Source organism: Leucopleurus acutus (assembly GCF_964270905.1).
Source record: "Leucopleurus acutus genome assembly, chromosome: 15".
Classification (NCBI taxonomy): domain Eukaryota; kingdom Metazoa; phylum Chordata; class Mammalia; order Artiodactyla; family Delphinidae; genus Leucopleurus; species Leucopleurus acutus.
Genome location: NC_139157.1, coordinates 79074850 through 79094358, shown reverse-complemented (window position 1 = coordinate 79094358; position 19509 = coordinate 79074850). Strand labels below are relative to the sequence as shown.

At 40.9% G+C, this 19509-nt stretch overlaps 1 protein-coding gene across 1 annotated transcript in view; it reads left to right on the top strand.

Annotated features, from left to right (window-relative positions):
- Positions 1 to 19509, top strand: part of CD109 (CD109 molecule) — a gene marked incomplete at its 5' end in the record, with an annotated part of 140931 nt that overhangs the window by 14325 nt on the left and 107097 nt on the right. The window contains one exon of the mRNA XM_082855956.1: positions 16999 to 17171. Within this exon, the coding sequence (XP_082712082.1) occupies positions 16999 to 17171 (173 nt within the window). The remainder of the gene's footprint in view (positions 1 to 16998; positions 17172 to 19509) is intronic.

Sequence of the window (19509 nt, the reverse complement as noted above, 5' to 3'; positions counted from 1 at the left end):
ACACAACTACTGAGCCTGCGCTCTAGAGCCCGTGAGCCACAACTACTGAGCCCACGCACCACAACTACTGAAGCCCGCACGCCTAGAGCCCGTGCTCCGCAACGAAGAGAAGCCACCGCAGTGAGAAGCCCGTGCACCGCAACGAAGAGTAGCCCCCGCTCGCTGCAATTAGAGAAAGCCCGCGCGCAGCAACGAAGACCCAATGCTGTCAAAATAAATAAATAAATTTATAAACAAACAACAACAAAAAACACCAAAGAACCCAGAAGTGGTGATGGGAATTTACAAAAAGAAGGGTTTATTAACTACAGTTCCTGGAGAGACATAACTCGACAAAATTACCTCCTTTTTCAGTGGTTATGAGAAGTCAAAAAGTTTCAGTCTAAATTGGCTTTCAGGGCTCCATCGCTGGTGGGGATCCAGGTCTTTTCTCTCTCACTGTACTCTTTCCTGCTCTGAAGTGGTAGTGCCTACTGGCGCTCAGTGTCTCAACCAAAACAAAGCAACTTTGTCCCCATGTTTCTTCAGATTTGACAAAATCTAGTTTTTGCTCAAACCTGTCTGCATTAAATGACCTCCACGGGAGTGATGTTTTTGTCTGGTTCAGTTACTGCCTCTGATGCCTGAGTTACTCCAGACCCCGTGCCACCTTCCCCACTCCACCTCAGCTCCATTTTCAGACCCTACATGTGGCTCTAGTGCTAGCACGTCCCCTGGGGTGTTCCAGCTTGCATCCTTGCTCAGAATTCCAGCTCTGCCTTGTTAGTCCTATCACCACGTTACTGATTAGGCTCTACTACTAGCACCTGAACTTCTTGCCTATACTATTCTAAACCTGTTTCAAGGCTCTGATGCTGTCGCCATCAAGTCAGTTAAACTCTACTTTTTCATGTCCCTGTGGTTGCTTGATGGAAACTAATTATAATTGTCCCTCAGTTCCATTGGGGATTGGTTCCAGGCACCCCCATATCAAAATCTGGGGATGTCCTTATATAAAATGGCATAGTATTTGCATATAACCTATGTACATCCGCCCTTATATACATTAAATCACTTCTAGGTTACTTACAATACCCAATACAATGTAAATATTATGTACATAGCTGTAAATACAATGTACTTCCTATTAAGTAGTTGCCAGTTCCTGGCAAATTCATGTTTTGTGTTTTGGAACTTTCTGGAAAATTTTTTCCAGTATTTTCAATCTGTGGTTTGTTGAATATGTGGGTGCAGAACTTGCAGATATGGAGGGCCAACTTAAAAATACTTTGTTTTATTGAAATATAGTTGATTTACCATGTTGTGTTAGTTTCAGGTATAGGGGGAACAAATTTTAATAGAAAATTCAAGAGATTCTCCAGAAAACTCTTGGAACTAGTAAGAGTTTTGCAGGGTTGGTGAATCCAAGATCAACATACAAAACTTAATTGTATTTTTTATACCATCAGTAATGCATTAGATAATGCAATTTATTATTTAAAAATTTTTTTCACATCTTTATTGGAGTATAATTGCTTTACAATGTTGTGTTAGTTTCCGCTGTACAACAAAGTGAATCAGCTATGTGTATACATATATCCCCATATCCCCTCCCTCTGGAGCCTCCCTCCCACCCTCCCTATCCCACCCCTCTAGGTGGTCACAAAGCACCGAGCTGATCTCCCTGTGCTATGCAGCAGCTGCCCCACTAGCCAACCGTTTCACATTTGGGAGTGTGTATATGTTAATGCTACTCTCTCACTTTGTCCCAGCTTCCCCTTCCTCCCCTGTGTCCTCAAGTCTGTCCTCTACGTCTGCGTCTTTATTCCTGCCCTGTCACTAGGTTCATCAGTACAGTTCTTTTAGATTCCATATATGTGTTAACATACGATATTTGTTTTTCTCTTTCTGACTTACTTCACTCTGTATGACAGACTCTAGGTCCATCCACCTCATTACACATGACTCAGTTTCGTTCCTCTTTATGGCTGAGTAATATTCCATTGTATATATGTGCCACATCTTCTTTATCCATTCATCTGTCGATGGACATTTAGGTTGCTTCCATGTCCTGGTTATTGTAAACAGTGCTGCAATGAACATTGTGGTACATGTATCTTTTTGAATTATGGTTTTCTCAGGGTATATGCCCAGTAGTGGGATTGCTGGGTCATATGGTAGCTCTATTTTAGGTTTTTTAAGGAAACGGCATACTGTTCTCCACAGTGGCTGTATCAACTTACATTCCCACCAACAGTGCGAGAGGGTTCCCTTTTCTTTACACTCTCTCCAGCATTTATTGTTTTTAGATTTTTTGATGATGGCTATTCTGACCAGTGTGAGGTGATACCTCATTTCCATAATATTGATTCTTCCAATCCAGGAGCATGGTATATCTCTCTAACTGTTTATGTCATCTTTGATTTCTTTCACCAGTATTTTATAGTTTTCTGAGTGCAGGTCTTTTGCCTCCTTAGGTAGGTTTATTCCTAGGTATTTTATTCTTTTTGTTGCGATGGTAAATGGGAGTGTTTCCTTAATTTCTCTTTCTGATCTTTTGTTGTTAGTGTATAGGAATGCAAGAGATTTCTGTGCATTAATTTTGTATCCTGAAGGAAAACTTGAAGGGTATCCTGAAACCTTACCAAATTCATAGATTAGTTCTAGTAGTTTTCTGGTGGCACCTTTAAGATTTTCTACATGTAGTATCAAGTCATCAGCAAACAGTTATGGTTTTACTTCTTCTTTTCCAATTTGTATTCCTTTTATTTCATTTACTTCTCTGATTGCCGTGGCTAGGACTTCCAAAACTATGTTGAATAATAGTGGTGAGAGTGGGCATCCTTGTCTTGTTCCTGATCTTAGAGGAAATGCTTTCAGTTTTTCAGCATTGAGAATGATGTTTGCTGTATATGGCCTTTATTATGTTGAGGTAGGTTCCCCCTAAGCCCACTCTGTGGAGAGTTTTTATCATAAATGGGTGTTGAATTTTATTATTATTTATAGTCAAATATACATAACAAAATTTGCCACTTTAAAGTGTACAGTCCTGTGGCATTAAATACTTTCATACTGTTGTGTACCCATCACCACCATCCATCTCTAGAAATTTTGAATCTTCTCAAACTGAAACTCCCTACCCATTAAACAATCAATCCCCATGCCCCGCTCTCCCCAGCCCCTGGCAACCACCAGTAAAATGTACTTTCTATCTCTATGAATTTGACTACTCTGGGTACCTCAGATAAATGGAATCACACAATATTTGTCCTGTTGTGACTTGTTTATTCCACTTAGCATAATGCTGCCAAGTTTCAAACATGTTGCAGCACATGTCAGAATTTCCTTTCTGAGTAATATCCCAGTTGTACAAATATGTCACATTTTGTCCATCCATTAATTCATCAAGGAACACTTACATGGCGTTCCCCTTTCGGCTATTATGAATAAGGTTTCTACGAACAAGGGTGTACAAATACATGTTTGAGTCCCTGCTTTCAGTTGTTTTGGGTGTGTACCCAAAAGTGGAATTGCTGAATCATATGGTAATTCTATGTTTAATTTTTTGAGGAACTGCCATGCAGCTTTTCACCATGGCTGCACCATTTAACATTCCTACCAGCAATACACAAGAGTTTCAATTTCTCCACACCCTTTCTAATGCTTATTATTTTCTGTGGTTTATTTATTTATTTATTTGATAATAGCTATCCTAATGGGTCTGAATTGGTTCCTGTATTATTATTTTATTTTGCGGTACGCGGGCCTCTCACTGTTGTGGCCTCTTCCGTTGTGGAGCACAGGCTCCGGACGCGCAGGCTCAGCGGCCATGGCTCACGGGCCCAGCCGCTCCGCGGCATGTGGGATCTTCCCGGACCAGGGCACGAACCTGTGTCCCCTGCATCAGCAGGGGGACTCTCAACCACTGCACCACCAGGGAAACCCCTCCTGTATTGTTTTGAAGCAAATCCCAGACATCATAAATTTCACCCACAATTATTTCAGTATGTATGTCTAAAAGATAAAAACCCTTTCAGAAAGTATAACTCCAGCCTAAAGAATTAATAAAAATTCTTTAATATCATCAAACACCCAATCAGTATGCACAATTTCAACTGTTTAGAAATGGAACAATCCAGGGTTCTGTTTGGATCAGGAGCCAAATATATTCATACATTGCTACTAATTGTTGTCTTTTAAGTCTCTTTAAACCTTTGGTTTCAGACACGGTCCCCCCGCTGCAGTGTTGGTATAGCCATGTCTCACCAGGAACTCTGGTCTCAAGTGCTGGAATCAAGGCCTCTGCACGCAGTACCCTGTGAACAAGTGAAACTACACTAAGCACAAAGGAAAAGAAAGAAAGGCTGGGGATGAGGCCTGAGCTCCTGTGGTGGGAACGCCTAGTCCAAGCCACTGGACTAGCAGAGAACTTCAGGCCCCAGGGAATATTAATGTGTGAGCTCTCCTCGTCTCTGCACCAAGACCCGACTCCACCCAACTGCCTGCAAATTCTAGTGCTGGACGCCTTCGGCCAAACAAGCAGTGAGACAGGAACACAGCTCCACCCATCAAAAAAAATTAGATGACAAAATATATGGTAGAGATGAAGGAGCAAGGTAAAAACCAAAAGGACTAAATAAATGAAGAGGAACTATGCAACCTACCAGAAAAAGAATTCAGAGTAATGATAGTAAAGATGATCCAGAATCTCGGAAATCAAATGGAGGCACAGATTGAGAAAATACAAGAAATGTTTAACAAAGACCCAGAAGAACTAAAGAACAAACAACCAGTGATGAACAACACAATAACTGAAATGAAAAATACAGTAGAAGGAATCAGTAGCAGAATAACTGAGGCAGAAGAACGGATAAGTGACCTGGAAGACAGAATGGTGGAATTCACTGCCGTGGAACAGAATAAAGAAAAAGGAATGAAAATAAATGAGGACTGTGTCAGAGACCTCTGGGACAACATTAAATGAGCCAACATTCAAATAATAGGGGTCCCAGAGGAAGAAGAGAAACAAAAAGGGTCTGAGAAAACATTTGAAGAGATTATAGTTGAAAACTTCTCTAACATGGGAAAGGCAATAGCCACCCAAGTCCAGGAAGCACAGAAAGTCCCATACGGGATAAACCCAAGGAGAAACATGCTGAGACACATATTAACCAAACTAACAAAAATTAAATTCAAAGAAAAAATATTAAAAGCAGCAAGGGAAAAGCAAAAAATAACACACAGCGGAATCCCCATAAGGTTATCAGCTGATTTTTCAGCAAAACTCTGCAGGCTAGAAGGGAGTGGTAGGATATATTTAAAGTGATGAAAGGGAAAAACCTACCACCAGGATTACTCTACCCAGCAAGGATCTCATTCAGATTTGACGGAGAAATCAAAAGCTTTACAGACAAGCAAAAGCTATGAGAATTCAGCACCACAAACCAGCATTACAACAAATGCTAAAGGAACTTCTCTCAGTGGGAAACACGAGAGAAGAAAAAGACCCACAAAACAAACCCAAAACAATTAAGAAAATGGTAACAGGAACATACATATTGATAATCAACTTGAATGTAAATGGATTAAATGCTCCAACCAAAAGACACAGACTGGCTGAATGGATACAAAAACAAGACCTGTATATATGCTGTCTACAAGAGACCCACTTCAGACCTAGGGATGCATACAGACTGAAAGTGAGTGGGTGGAAAAAGATGTTCCATGCAAATGGAAATCATAAGAAATTTGGAGTAGCAATAGTCATATCAGATAAAACAGACTTTAAAATAAAGAATGTTACAAGAGACAAGGAAGAACACTGCATAATGATCAAGGGATCAATCCAAGAAGAAGAAATAACAATTATAAATATTTATGCACCCAATATGGGACCACCTCAATACATAAGGCAAATGCTAACAGCCATAAAAGGGGAAATTGACAGTAACACAATAATAGTGGGGGACTTTAACATCCCACTTACACCAATGGACAGATCATCCAGACAGAAAATAAATATGGAAACACAAGCTTTAAATGACACAATAGACCAGGTAGACTTAATTGATATTTATAGGACATTCTACCTGAAAGCAGCAGAATACACTTTTTTTCTCAAGTGCACACGGAACATTCTCCTGGATAGATCACATCCTGGGTCACAAATCAAGCCTTGGAAAATTTAAGAAAATTGAAATCATATCAAGCAACTTTTCCAATAACAACACTATGAGATTAGAAATCCATTACAGGAAAAAAAACTGTAAAAAACACAAACACATGGACGCTAAACAGTGCACTACTAAATAACCAAGAAATCACTCAAGAAATCAAACAGGAAATAAAGAAATACATAGAAACAAATGACAGTGAAAACACAACAACCCAAAACCTATGAGACGCAGCAAAAGCAGTTCTAAGAGGGAAGTTTATAGCAATTCAATCTCACCTCAAGAAACAAGAAAAATCTTAAATAAACAATCTAACATTATACCTAAAGCAACTAGAGAAAGAAGAAGAAGAACAACAATGGAAACCCAAAGTTAGTGGAAGAAAAGAAGTCATAAAGAACAGAACAGAAATAAATAGAAATGAAGAAAACAATAGCAAAGATCAATACAACTAAAAGTTAGTTCTTTGAGAAGATAAAGAAAATTGATAAACCTTTAGCCAGATTCATCAAGAAAAAATGGAGAGGATTCAAATCAATAAAATTAGAAATGAAAAAGGAGAAATTACAACCATCACCACAGAAATACAAAGGATCATAAGAGACTACTACAAGCAACTATATGCCAATAAAATGGACAACCTGGAAGAAATGGGCAAATTGAACCAGAAAGAAATAGAAAATATGAACAGACAAACCACAAGTAATGAAATTGAAACTGCAATTAAAAATCTTCCAACAAACAAAAGTCCAGGACCAGATGGCTTCACAGGCAAATTCTATCAAACATTTAGAGAAATGCTAACACCTATCCTTCTCAAACTCTTCCAAAAAACTGCAGATCGAGGAACACTCCCAAACTTGTTCTATGAGGCCACCATCACCCTGATACCAAAACCAGACAAAGATATCCCCCCAAAAGAAAATTACAGACCAATATCATTGATAAATATAGATGCAAAAATCCTCAACAAAATACTAGCAAACAGAATCCAACAACATATTAAAAGGATCATACACCATGATCAAGTGGGATTTATCCCAGTATATATACAAGTCAATCAATGTGATTCACCATATTAACAAACTAAAGAATAAAATCCATATGATCGTCTGAAAAGATGCAGAAAAAGAGTTTGACAAAAGTCAACACCCATTTATGATAAAACCTCTCCAGAAAGTGGGCATAGAAGGAAACTACCTCAACAAAATAAAGGCCTTGTATGACAGACCAACAGCAAACATCATTTTCAATGGTGAAAAACTGAACGCATTTCCTCTAAGATCAGGAACTAGACAAGGATGTCCATTCTCTCCACTATTATTCAACATAGCTCTGGAAGTCCTAGCCACGGCAAGCAGAGAAGAAAAAGAAATAAAAGGAATACAAATTGGAAAAGAAGAAGTAAAACCATAACTGTTTGCTGATGACATGATACTATTTGTAGAAAATCTTAAAAATGCCACCAGAAAACTACTAGAGCTAATCTATGAATCTGGTAAAGTTGCAGGATTCAAAATTAATGCACAGAAATCTCTTGCATTCCTATACACTAACAACAAAAGATCAGAAACAGAAATTAAGGAAACACCATTTACAATTGCAACAAAAAGAATAAAATACCTAGGAATAAACCTACTTAAGGAGGCAAAAGACCTGTACTCAGAAAATTATAAAACACTCATGAAAGAAATCAAAGATGACACAATCAGATGGAGAGATATACTGTGTTGTTGGATTGGAAGAATAAATATTGTGAAAATGATTATACTACCCAAAGCAATCTACAGATTCAACGCAATCCCTATCAAATTACCAATGCCATTTTTCATAGAATTAGAACAAAAATTTTATAATTTGTATGGAAACACAAAATAGCCCAAATAGCAAAAGCAATCTTGAGAAAGAAAAAACGGAGCTGGAGGAATCTGGCTCCCAGACTTCATACTGTACTACAAAGCTACAGTAATCAAGATAGTATGGTACTGGCACTAACACAGAAATATAGATCAACGGAACAGGATAGAAAGCCCAGAGATAAACCCACACATCTATGGTCATCTAATCTATGAAAAAGGAGGCAAGAATATAAAATGGAGAAAAGACTGTCTCTTCAATAAGTGGTGCTGGGAAAACTGTATAGCTACATGTAAAAGAATGAAATTAGAACACTCCCTTACACCATACACAAAAAATAAACTCAAAATGGATTAAAGACCTAAATGTAAGGCTAGATAGTATAAAACTCTTAGAGGAAAACACAGGCAGAACACACTATGACGTAAATTTCAGCAAGATCCTTTTTGATCCACCTCCTAGAGTAATGGAAATAAAAACAAAAATAAACAAATGGGACCTAATGAAACTTAAAAGCTTTTGCACAGCAAAGGAAACCATAAACAAGATGAAAAGAAAACCCTCAGAAAGGGAGAAAATATTTTCAAACTGACAAAGCAAAGCAACTGACAAAGGATTAATCTCTAAAATATACAAGCAGCTCAGGTAGCCCAATATCCAAAAAACAAACAACCCAACCCCAAAATGGGCAGAAGACCTAAATAGACATTTCTCCAGAGAAGACATACATATGGTCAAGAGGCATATGAAAAGATGCTCAACATCACTAATTATTGGAGAAATGCAAATCAAAACTACAATGAGGTATCATTTCACACTGGTCAGAATGGCCGTTATCACAAAATCTAGAAACAATAAAGCTGGAGAGGGTGTGGGGCTAAGGGAACCCTCTTGCACTGTTTGTGGGAATGTAAACTGATACAGCCACTGTGGAGAACAGTATGGAGTCTCCTTAAAAAACTAAAAATAGAACAACCATATGACCCAGCAATCCCACTAGTGGGCACATACCCTGAGAAAACCATAATTCAAAAAGACACATGTACTACAATGTTCATTGCAGCTCTATTTACAATAGCCAGGTTATGGAAATGACCTCAATGTCCATCGACAGATGAATGGATGAAGAAGATGTGGCACATATATACAATGGAATATTACTCAGCCATAAAAAGGAAAGAAATTGGGTCATTTGTAGAGATGTGGGTGGACCCAGAGTCTCTCATACACAGTGAAGTAGGTCAGAAAGAAGAAAACAAATATCATATATTAATGCATATATGTGAAATCTAGAAAAATGGTGGAGATGAACCTATTTGCAAGGCAGGAATAGAGATGGAGATGTAGAAAATGGATGTGTAGATACAGGGGTTGAAGGGAGGTTGGGATGAATTGGGAGATCAGGATTGACACATATACACTCCCATGTGTAAAATTGATATCTAGTGGGGACCAGCTGTATAGCACTCAGCTTGGTCCTCTGTGATGACCTAGATGGGTGGGGTGGGGGGTGTGGTGGGACGGAGGTCCAAGAGGGAGGGGATATATGTGTACCTATAGCTGATTCACTTCGTTGTACAGCAGAAACTAACACAACATTGTAAAGCAATTATAACCCAATTTAAAGAAAAAATACCTGTAGTTTCTTTCAATTCTCTTTATTTTTCCTTGCAATTTAGTTGTTGAAGAAATTTGATTGTTTGATAAAGTATTCCACAGTCTAGATTTTGCTAATACATCCCTGTGGTATTTAATATGCATTTATTAATTTCCTTGCAATTTTTTTTGTCCTTTTATTTTTTTCCTATACTGTATTTCCTTGCAAATTTTTTAATTTTTTAAATTTTTTATTTTGCAGTATGTGGGCCTCTCACTGTTGTGGCCTCTCCTGTTGTGGAGCACAGGCTCCGGACGCACTCCGCGGCATGTGGGACCTTCCCAGACCGGGGCACAAACCCGTGTCCCCTGCATCGGCAGGCGGGCTCTCAACCACTGTGCCACCAGGGAGGCCCTCCTTGCAAATTTGAATCAGATTCAGGTTCAGTCTTTTAGGTGGTTCTGGGATCTTCTCTAAGGAGACTTAGAGTATCTGTATGTTTCCTAGCAGTCCTTTATGATCATTGTTTCGGTCTGCATAATCCAATATGGTAGTCACATGTTGCTATTTAAATTTAAGTTAATTCAAATGAAATAATAACAAATTCAGTGTCTTGGATGTACTGACCACATGTCCAGTACTCAACAGCCTCATGTTGCCCATGGCTACTGTATCAGGGTGGATATGGAACACTTCCATCCTTACAGAAAGTTCTATTGGACAGCACTGGTCTAGATCTATTAATTCACCAAGGGTTGTGATATGGTGCTATTCTGATTCTAACATTTATTTTACATTTTACTAGCTGGAAAACTTCTAAAAAGAGAAATTTCCCCGTACCTACTATTTGCTTACCAGTGATACAGTTCATGTAGGAAAGACAGGATAGAGTTGAATACTTTCCCTTTAAGGAGATTGATTCTATCAGTTATAAATAAGTAAACCATGCTTACGTCAACATTATATAATTATTGTTCACTACAGAGCCAACTAATGAATTATGGTTACACTTCCATTTTTATCTATTTAAAAAAATATATTTGTTCATTTATTTACTGTTGGCTGCGTTGGGTCTTCGTTGCTGTCCGCAGGCTTTTGCTAGTTGTGGCGAGCTGGGGCTACTGTTCCTTGTGGTGCGTGGGCTTCTCATTGCGGTGGCTTCTCTTGCGCCCCGGGCTCTAGGCGCACGGGCTTCAGTAGTTGTGGCGCACGAGCTCAGTAGTTGTGGGTCATGGGCTCTAGAGCGCAGGCTCAGTAGTTGTGGCTTGCGGGCTCTAGAGCCCAGGCTCAGTAGTTGTGATGCATGGGCTCAGTTGCCCTGCAGCATGTGGGATCTTCCCGGACCAGAGCTCGAACCCATGTCCCCTGCATTGGCAGGCGGATTCTTAACCACTGCACCACCAAGGAAGTCCCTTTTTTTAATCTATTTATTTTTCTTTTCTCTAGAGTTTCTAAATTTCCTTCCCTTCATTACACAATTTTATATTACCATAGTCTCAATTTTCTCCCCCAGTTTTCCATTACATTTATCTTTTCTACTAAGGTCCTTTTTTCCCTTTGAGGCCTTATTCCTGGAATTCTTCCTGTTGGAACATTGGCAGGCGGATTCTTAACCACTGCACCACCAAGGAAGTCCCTTTTTTTTATCTATTTATTTTTCTTTTCTCTAGAGTTTCTAAATTTCCTTCCCTTCATTACACAATTTTATATTACCATAGTCTCAATTTTCTCCCCCAGTTTTCCATTACATTTATATTTTCTACCAAGGTCCTTTTTTCCCCTTGAGGCCTTATTCCTGGAATTCTTCCTGTTGGAACTTCTGTCTTCATTGCTCTCTGGGGTTATATATACTTTTTCCTGAATCTCATGTCTTCCTTTTTTTTGGATTATTTCGTTTGTTTGCTAAATACGTCCTCCAAAAGTAACTTCCTAAAAAGAGTTTGTTGAAGGCAAAGTTTCTGAGCCATTCCATTTCTGAAAACATTTTAATTCTATTGTCATTCTTGTTTGATAATTTGGTTGGACAGAGAATTCTAATTTAAAATTTTGGACACTCATACAGAAAGTTAAGGACAAGCCTTGTTATTATTATTCCTAGTTAATTTCAGTATCATTCCTTGTCTTCCAGTGGACAGGGGTTTCCTCCTCTGTTCTGGGTAAAAAAGATTCTGGTGTTCTGTGCAGGACTCTGTCTAAATAGGTCTCAAATAGATGATAAATTTAAGTAGACGTTCATTTCATACATAATATTTCTGAAATTTTATACAGTTTGAATGTGTAAAAAATCAAACAACAGACTTGAGGATACGGACTGTGCTCTAAATCAGCAAGTAATGTTTCTCTCAATGCTTCTCCCAAAGCCAGCCTCACTGATCTGAGAACAGAGGGTGGAAAAGAGGCACGAATAACGTTCAAAGATACTTGAGGGATTTTATATACTCTTTTGCAGACTGGGTAAGTTTGTTTTCCGTTAGATGAGGGATAATTGCTTCGTGTTGGGGAAAGCATGATTTTTCTGTTTTTTGTTGACGTTAAGTATGGTTAAAAGGGGTATATACAGAGGCCTAGTTGATGACGCATGGACTTTGGTAGCTTTGTACGGTGCCGACTTATCTAAGATGAAGCTAAATTTCCTAGAATTCCCCTCCCTGTATAGTTATGAGTTAGTGTTGGCCACAAGAGATACTTTATATGAATTTGGAAGCCAGCAGTGAAACCGAAGTCATATTTTTCACTCTCTGAAGGTCAGTGCAGGGCTCTAGGCGTTGGCCACTAGCCCAGATTTCTGCTGCTGTGTTAGTTGACTTGTGGGTGTGGGGCGGCAGTGGGTCTCATAGCCCCTCCAGTTCTCAGGGGATCTCCTCCTTGAGCTTTTCTGAATGCTGGGCTAAGTGCATATGCAGCCGGCTTCTCCTGCAGGTTGCCCATGACGTCCGAGTTGGAGATGTTAATAGAGACATGGGTTCCATGTCTCTTGCCCTCATGCTTCCTTGTTCTGGTCCACATGTAGCTTTTCTGCCCTGGCTGTCTTAGAGTGACTTAGACTCAACGCTAGGTGCAGTCAATGGCTGCTCCCACAATCGCATAGGATCTATCTCCTACAGATTCCTCTTTTCTCAATGAACCACACCCTAAGACATGTCCAGAAGGGACACGGGAACAGTGTAGGGTTCTTATGCCAAAGGCCATTCAGTTTTCATAGGGGGAACATATATAATTTTTTGTATCAAAACTCATGAATTTTATTCCAAAGAGTTTCTAAGATGCTCCCTTAAAGACTACTTGCTAAAACAATATCATTTTTATTGTTTTCTTTTTAAAAGAAAAATTATTATATATATGTTCATTGTAGAAAACTTGGCAAATCCAGGTAATTACCTGGATACTGATAACATTTTGCTGAATACCCTTCCAGTTTTCCTTCAATGCATATATCTATGATGTATATGTATACATAAACACTATTTATTTTTATAAAAATGGAATCATTTAAATTCTGTTTTATAAAAGACTCCCCCCAACAGCATCAGGAATATTTATCTTTAGATAATTAGTCTCCAAAACAAACAAAATAATAAAGTCTCCAATTCAAGAACATAATTTTAAATTGCTTCACAGTATTCTGTTGCATAGGCATACCATAATTTATTTAACCCCATCTCTTATTGTTACTATCAGACAACTTTAAGTTTTTCTTACTTAAAAAAAAAAATCAACAAGAAGATTTTTTTTTTTTTTTGCGGTACGCGGGCCTCTCACTGTTGTGGCCTCTCCCGTTGCGGAGCACACACTCCGGACGCGCAGGCTCAGCGGCCATGGCTCACGGGCCCAGCCGCTCCGCGGCATGTGGGATCCTCCCGGACCGGGGCACGAACCCGTGTCCCCTGCATCGGCAGGTGGACTCTGAACCACTGCGCCACCAGGGAAGCCCAGAAGATTTTTTATTAATCCTTTTAAGCAGTTTTACTGAGTGGCTACTCTGTGCCTCATCTCTGTGCAAATCTACATGGTTAAGTTTTTCTTGTGTATTGCGAGAAGGAAGGCATAAACAGGGAGGCTGCATTAATTTAAAATCTGCACAGGTGTCATTTTACGAAACAACTAGGTGGTTCTAAACCTTTCTAGAAGACTTCTTGGAATGCAACATTATCAACTAATCTTTTGGAGTGCTTTTTACATTTTCCTGCCTCTAGAATAAACCTGAATTTATTGATCCATCTTACGAAGTGAAGCTTGGAAAGAATTTTCTCCAGGTTTCCGACTTCCTTTTCTCATCAAAGGGAGAGTTTACCTGTAGACCCTCTGTGGCCCACAGTATGTTGAAATGAGGCAGAATTTCAGTCCCTATCCCGGACCTGCTGAATCAGCATCTGCATTTCACTGTGATTCTCATACGCATTAGAGTTGGAGAAGCACTGATTTAGACTTTGACAGAGCCCACACTTGACCCTGAACAACAGAGGTGAGGGGACCAGACAGGCAGTAACAGCTGTGTCAGGGACACAGGATGTGTACCCAAAGACCCACTTGGACCCTTTTCACTTTACCCAAGCCCTGCCTGCACAGGAAGTCGGCCACTAAAGATAGGAGTGCGGAGGAGACAAGAGGACATAGGGACGTCTGCTAGCTGTTCAGCAGGGTGAAAAAGGGTGGAACAGGAAAGGGAGGAAAGCGAGTTCCTGGACTCCAAAACCACAGTTGGTCTAGGTGCTGCTTTCCCCCTTATTTAGCACATAGCTTTGTGAGGAGACACCCTTGGCTGACCTCTTTTCTTTTTGCATTTTGTCCCGTATTAAAATGTGACCATCCCAAACTTTTCTCCATGAATTAGAAACTTTAAGTTGTTAGGGACTGAATGTGCCTGTTTTCCAACAGTTGCTGGCAGTTCCCTGCTTTTATGGTGTAGCCATGGTGAAACCTGAGTCATCTGAACATGGTGACAGCACCAAGCAGTGGGGAAGGAGCTACAGACAAGCCAGGACGCAGGAGCTGGAGCTCAGCAACTGCTGGGCACCCTGGGCCACTGGTCTTCCTAAGCATAGGAGAGCCACCCGAATTCTAACGTGTTTACACAAATTGCTCCAGGCTTCACAGTGCTAATGAATATCTTCTGTAGCAGAAGTGCTTAGCGATAGCCCACAGTATAGAGCATCTCCCCCGACAGTTGTTTCTCAGAGTTCTGAGGAGCAACACCTAACTTCCGCATGTGCCAGAATTTTCTTCCTCTTATTCTTTTTTTTTTTTTTTTTTTTTTGCGGTACGCGGGCCTCTCACTTTTGCGGCCTCTCCCGTTGCGGAGCACAGCTCCGGACGCGCAGGCTCAGCGGCCGTGGCTCACGGGCCTAGCCGCTCCGCGGCACGTGGGCTCTTCGCGGACGGGAGCACGAACCCGTGTCCCCTGCATTGGCAGGCAGACTCTCAACCACTGCGCCACCAGGGAAGCCCATTCCTTTTCTTTTTTTAAACGGAGAAACCACATTTTTCCTGGAGAGGTAAACGATATACGTGAGTTTTTGTTTCAAGGGAAAGAAGTTTTTCTCTTGTGCCTATTCATTCGTACATATTGAACAACTACCAGAAAATACACTGTTTGGCGTGTGTGTGTGCGTGTTTGCCGTTTCTCTAAAATTCTGACTCATCGTCTGGACGACAATGACTGATTTTTTTCCACCTCACAAAGTTGCTATGAACGTCTCCGTACAAGGATGGGCCTGTTCATGCACCCCGGGCACGGGCGGTACAGCGCTAGCATAAACAGCCCGAGGAGCCGGGTGGCCAGGGCAGCAGGGCTGCCGCCCGGGGTTTGCGGTGCGGCCCGGGGCGCCGAGCAGCGCCATTGCGATGCGGCGGGAGGGGTGGAGCCGCCGCGTCCCGGCTCAATGTAGAGCCCTCGCTCCGCTCGCAGGCGCGCCCAGTGCAAACTGCTAAGCCTGGAGTCGGGGAGATCCGGGAGGAGGTGGAAGGCCACACCCCGCGCTGCCCGCGAATTTCCTCCGGAGCCCGCCGTCGCCGGGTAGACGCCGCCGAGATGCGGGGCCCGCGGCTCGGGACCGCCGCCCGCCTCTTCTGCGTGTGGAGCGCGGCGCTGGCCGCCGCCCCCCGGTAGGAGCGCGGGACGGCGGGCGCGGGGCGGCGGGCGCGGGGCGGCGGCGATCCCCAGCCGGACCCCGGCCTGGAGATTTGATCATGCATCGCTTCCCCTCGGTTCTTCGCGGGACAGTTGCTCTCTCCACCCGCGAGGTTGTTTAAGCGCCTCTGGCCGTAACTGCTTTCGAAAGACAGCATTTTATTTTTAGTCCACGTTGCCTCTGCGTTCTTCTCAACTTTTAGCTCCCAAATAATGTGCCTTCTTCTTTTAAAGACATATATATATATATTTTTCTAAACAAGATGCCTCAACTTTGGCAATGACAAGGTGTGACCGAGGTAGCTGAAGTATGGGGTTAGGTGCAGACATCGTGGGAAGATAACGAGTGAGACACCTAAGTAGTGGAAAGCACTCCCTCGCTTCCCCCCAGAGGTTTTTGCCCTTGAGCCCTAATCCCTAGCTTGGGCAGGGAAAGTGCTGTTTCAGCGATTTTTATGCTCTGCTCTACCTGGAAATGTCAGCACTGATAGTGTAATTTCAGATGGTATATTTTAATCAGTGGTGTTGATTAGATGATGTTTTCTTGGGTAGATGCCCAAACATAAAGGTTTCAATAAGAAACAAGCAAAATCCGTGTGTGTGTGTGTGTGTGTGTGTGTGTGTGTGTGTGTGTGTCTTTAAGCCAAGAACAAAAAATTACGCTGGGATGATGTCTTCTGTAAAGGAGACGTTTAGAGGCTAGTATTGATACTTTGCCAATAACTTCTGCGTGTCCCAGTGTAAGCCATCCTGTGCTATTTGTGGTTTATAAAATGGAAATAATAACACAGGCCGGTCCTCTAACAGTGCATGGATTACCGCATTAAAATTGATTTATGGGAATGTATCAATAAAACATGATAAATATAATGAACACTGCTGTATGTTATATATGAAAGTTATGAAGAGAGTAAATCCTTAGAGTTCTGACCACAAGGAAAAATATGTATTTTTTCTATTTCTTTAATTTTGTATCTATATGAGATGCTGAATGTTCACTAAACTTATTGTGATAATCATCTCATGATGCATGAAAGTCAAATCAATTATATCTCAATAAAACTGGATAAAAAATGGATTTATGGGGATTATTGTTGTTTCAATAGCATTTCAGTGCAGTTGCTAAATGGAGCAGTGAGGCAATATTAATTGGAACAGTTGCAACTGGCACAGTATAGGGAGCCTATGAAATTTGAGGATCTCAAAAGAATGGAGATGTGAGGGTAAGAAACTTTGTTTTTCCCTTGTTGTTGGGAACTCTTTAGGCCCAAGTTTCTGGTGACAGCCCCTGGGATCATCAGACCTGGGGGAAATGTGACCATTGGGGTGGAGCTTCTGGAACACAGCCCCTCACAGGTCACTGTGAAGGCGGAGCTGGTCAAGATAGCCGCGAACCTTGCCGTCTCTGTCCTGGAAGCAGAAGGAGTCTTTGAAAAAGGTAAGATAACAGCAGAGTCTTAACTCATCTGCAGTAATACTTGGAGTATGTTAATAAAGCCACGTGCTATGTGATGTAGCGGAGAAGCCCCCCATTTTCAGTGGCTTACACAATACCCTTTTATTTCTTACTCATGTGGAGTCCAAAATGATGTTCCTGGGATGCTCTTCCAGGTGGAGATTGTGAGGCCCAGTTTCCTTCCCCTTTGTGGCTCTGTCGTCACCAGTACGTGGCTTCCAATCTGAAGGGGAAGAGGGTGGAGTGTCTCCTGTGGGAGGTCTTTATGGGCCAGGCCTGGACGTGGCTCATATCATTCCTCCCTCCTCTGATGGCCACGTTTAGCTGCACAGGAGGCTGGGCACGTAGGACAGTGTGTGCCCAGAAGAGGAAATGGGCGTAGTTAACAGTCTGGCACAAAACCATATTTACGTATGGTTTATGCAAACCAGGTATGACCATATTTATTGGGTGCAGAGAATTTTACTAAGTAGGCCTGTGGGTAGGAAAAGAAGAAGTTAAAATCTAGTTTTATGGAATATTTTTTAGTTTTTTAAGTAACAGGAAAAAAAAGAAAAATAATGTAAAAGAAGTCGGAGCCATTTGTAAAAGAACCCACATATCTTGTTTTAAATTTGGGTTCTAACCAGGCCCAGGATTAAATTGGGTCAGCGAATGTCTTCTTTTTCAATACTAAGGGCAGAATAATTTGGGGGGTAAATAGTTAAATAGGTAAACTTTCTTTCACATTAAAATGAACATTTAATTTTTTCTAATTGAAAGAGTAATGTATACTCAGTGCGAGCAACCTGGCAAATACTGGAAGTAAAGGGAATAAACCAAAATCCTACCTGTAATCCTACCACCCAACTGTAAACACTGTTAACTAGAAGCATGTTTAGATGTTTAGTCAGAGGCCAGAAATTGAGGCATAACTTCCTATAATGTTGAGTTATCCTTTAAAAGAATCATTTAAGGGCACAAAGGGAAGGGTGGATGAGATTCCACAGTAGCTCATTATATAACTGTTTATCCTTTACCAGCATAGAGAAATTAACACCATCATGAAATGAGATAAAATCAGAGTTTATCTACATCGGAGGCTCTTTCTCTGTTGGGAAGTTGACTGACTGGGTGGGTAAGTTTGGAGTCAGGAAGAGGTGATGTGTGCAGGGGCCAGGCCACTTTGTCTTTCATAGGAGTAGTGTCAGGAAAGCGGGAGGCCTTGTTTCCCTGGAGAAGCAATGCAGTTAGCGCTTAAGATCTGAGACTGAGTCTTAGCACCAGCTGTGTGATCTTGGGCAGGTTACTTAAATGCTCTGGGCTTCAATTTCCTCATCTATAAAACGGGGATAATGTACTTCCCAGGGCAGTTGTAAAGTTAAAATCAGTATCTAGTACCTATTAGGCACTCAATAAACAGTAGCTGTTAATATTGTAAATAGGAATACTATTGAAGAAGATGCAGGAAGCATCATTTCCTTTTTACACGGGGGCAGATCTCTTACTTTTATTATTGAACTATTTATTCTGAAAATGAATGAATCTTTGTCTTGTGATAATGGCTAAAGAAAATATTGAAATGCTAAGTCACAGCAGACCACACTTAAGGTAGTTCCACATTCATTATTTATTCATTAAGAATTATCATTTTGGCTCTACTACTGTGACAGTTTTACTACAATGCAAAGGTCCAGAATAACAAGGATGATCTTGATAAATACTTGGGCTTTGCTCGGACATTTGCGTGTGCTTATTCTAGAATTTCTCCTTTGTTGTCTTTTCTGCAGTCTCCTTCGTCAGTCTTGTTTCTTTTTTTCTGCAAATAGTACGAACACTGAGGTGCTTGTTACTGTGGCTTGCTTTTAAACTTTATTCTTAGATTTTTCCTTTGGGAGGAAAGTTCGTCATGCTTTTGGGTAAGGCTGAAGTGGGTCGGACGACACTATCCTGGGAGCTTAATGGATCTTTGAAAAAGAAAGAGAGAAAATGCACTACTTTCAGGGGCTGTTTTGGACGCAGTTGATATACAGTTTCATTGAAAATACCATTGCAACCCTTCTCCCTCTTTCAAAGGAGAATGTTAACTTTGTTATCAGGGGCTGTGGGTCATTGTTCTCAGAGCAGATGCTTCCTGTAAAGTTAGGACTTAAGGACCAAGACATTTCTCCCTCCCTGTCCTTACATCCTTTGCTTTATCTGATTTCTCCAGGTGTAACAATATGTAGATAAAGGAGGATGTTCTAAATTAGTGGGGTCTGGATCTTCCTAGGATTCACTTTTTCCTTGCCACATAAACACAAGCAAAGAAATACATTTTAGGTCTGATTATTTCATCATT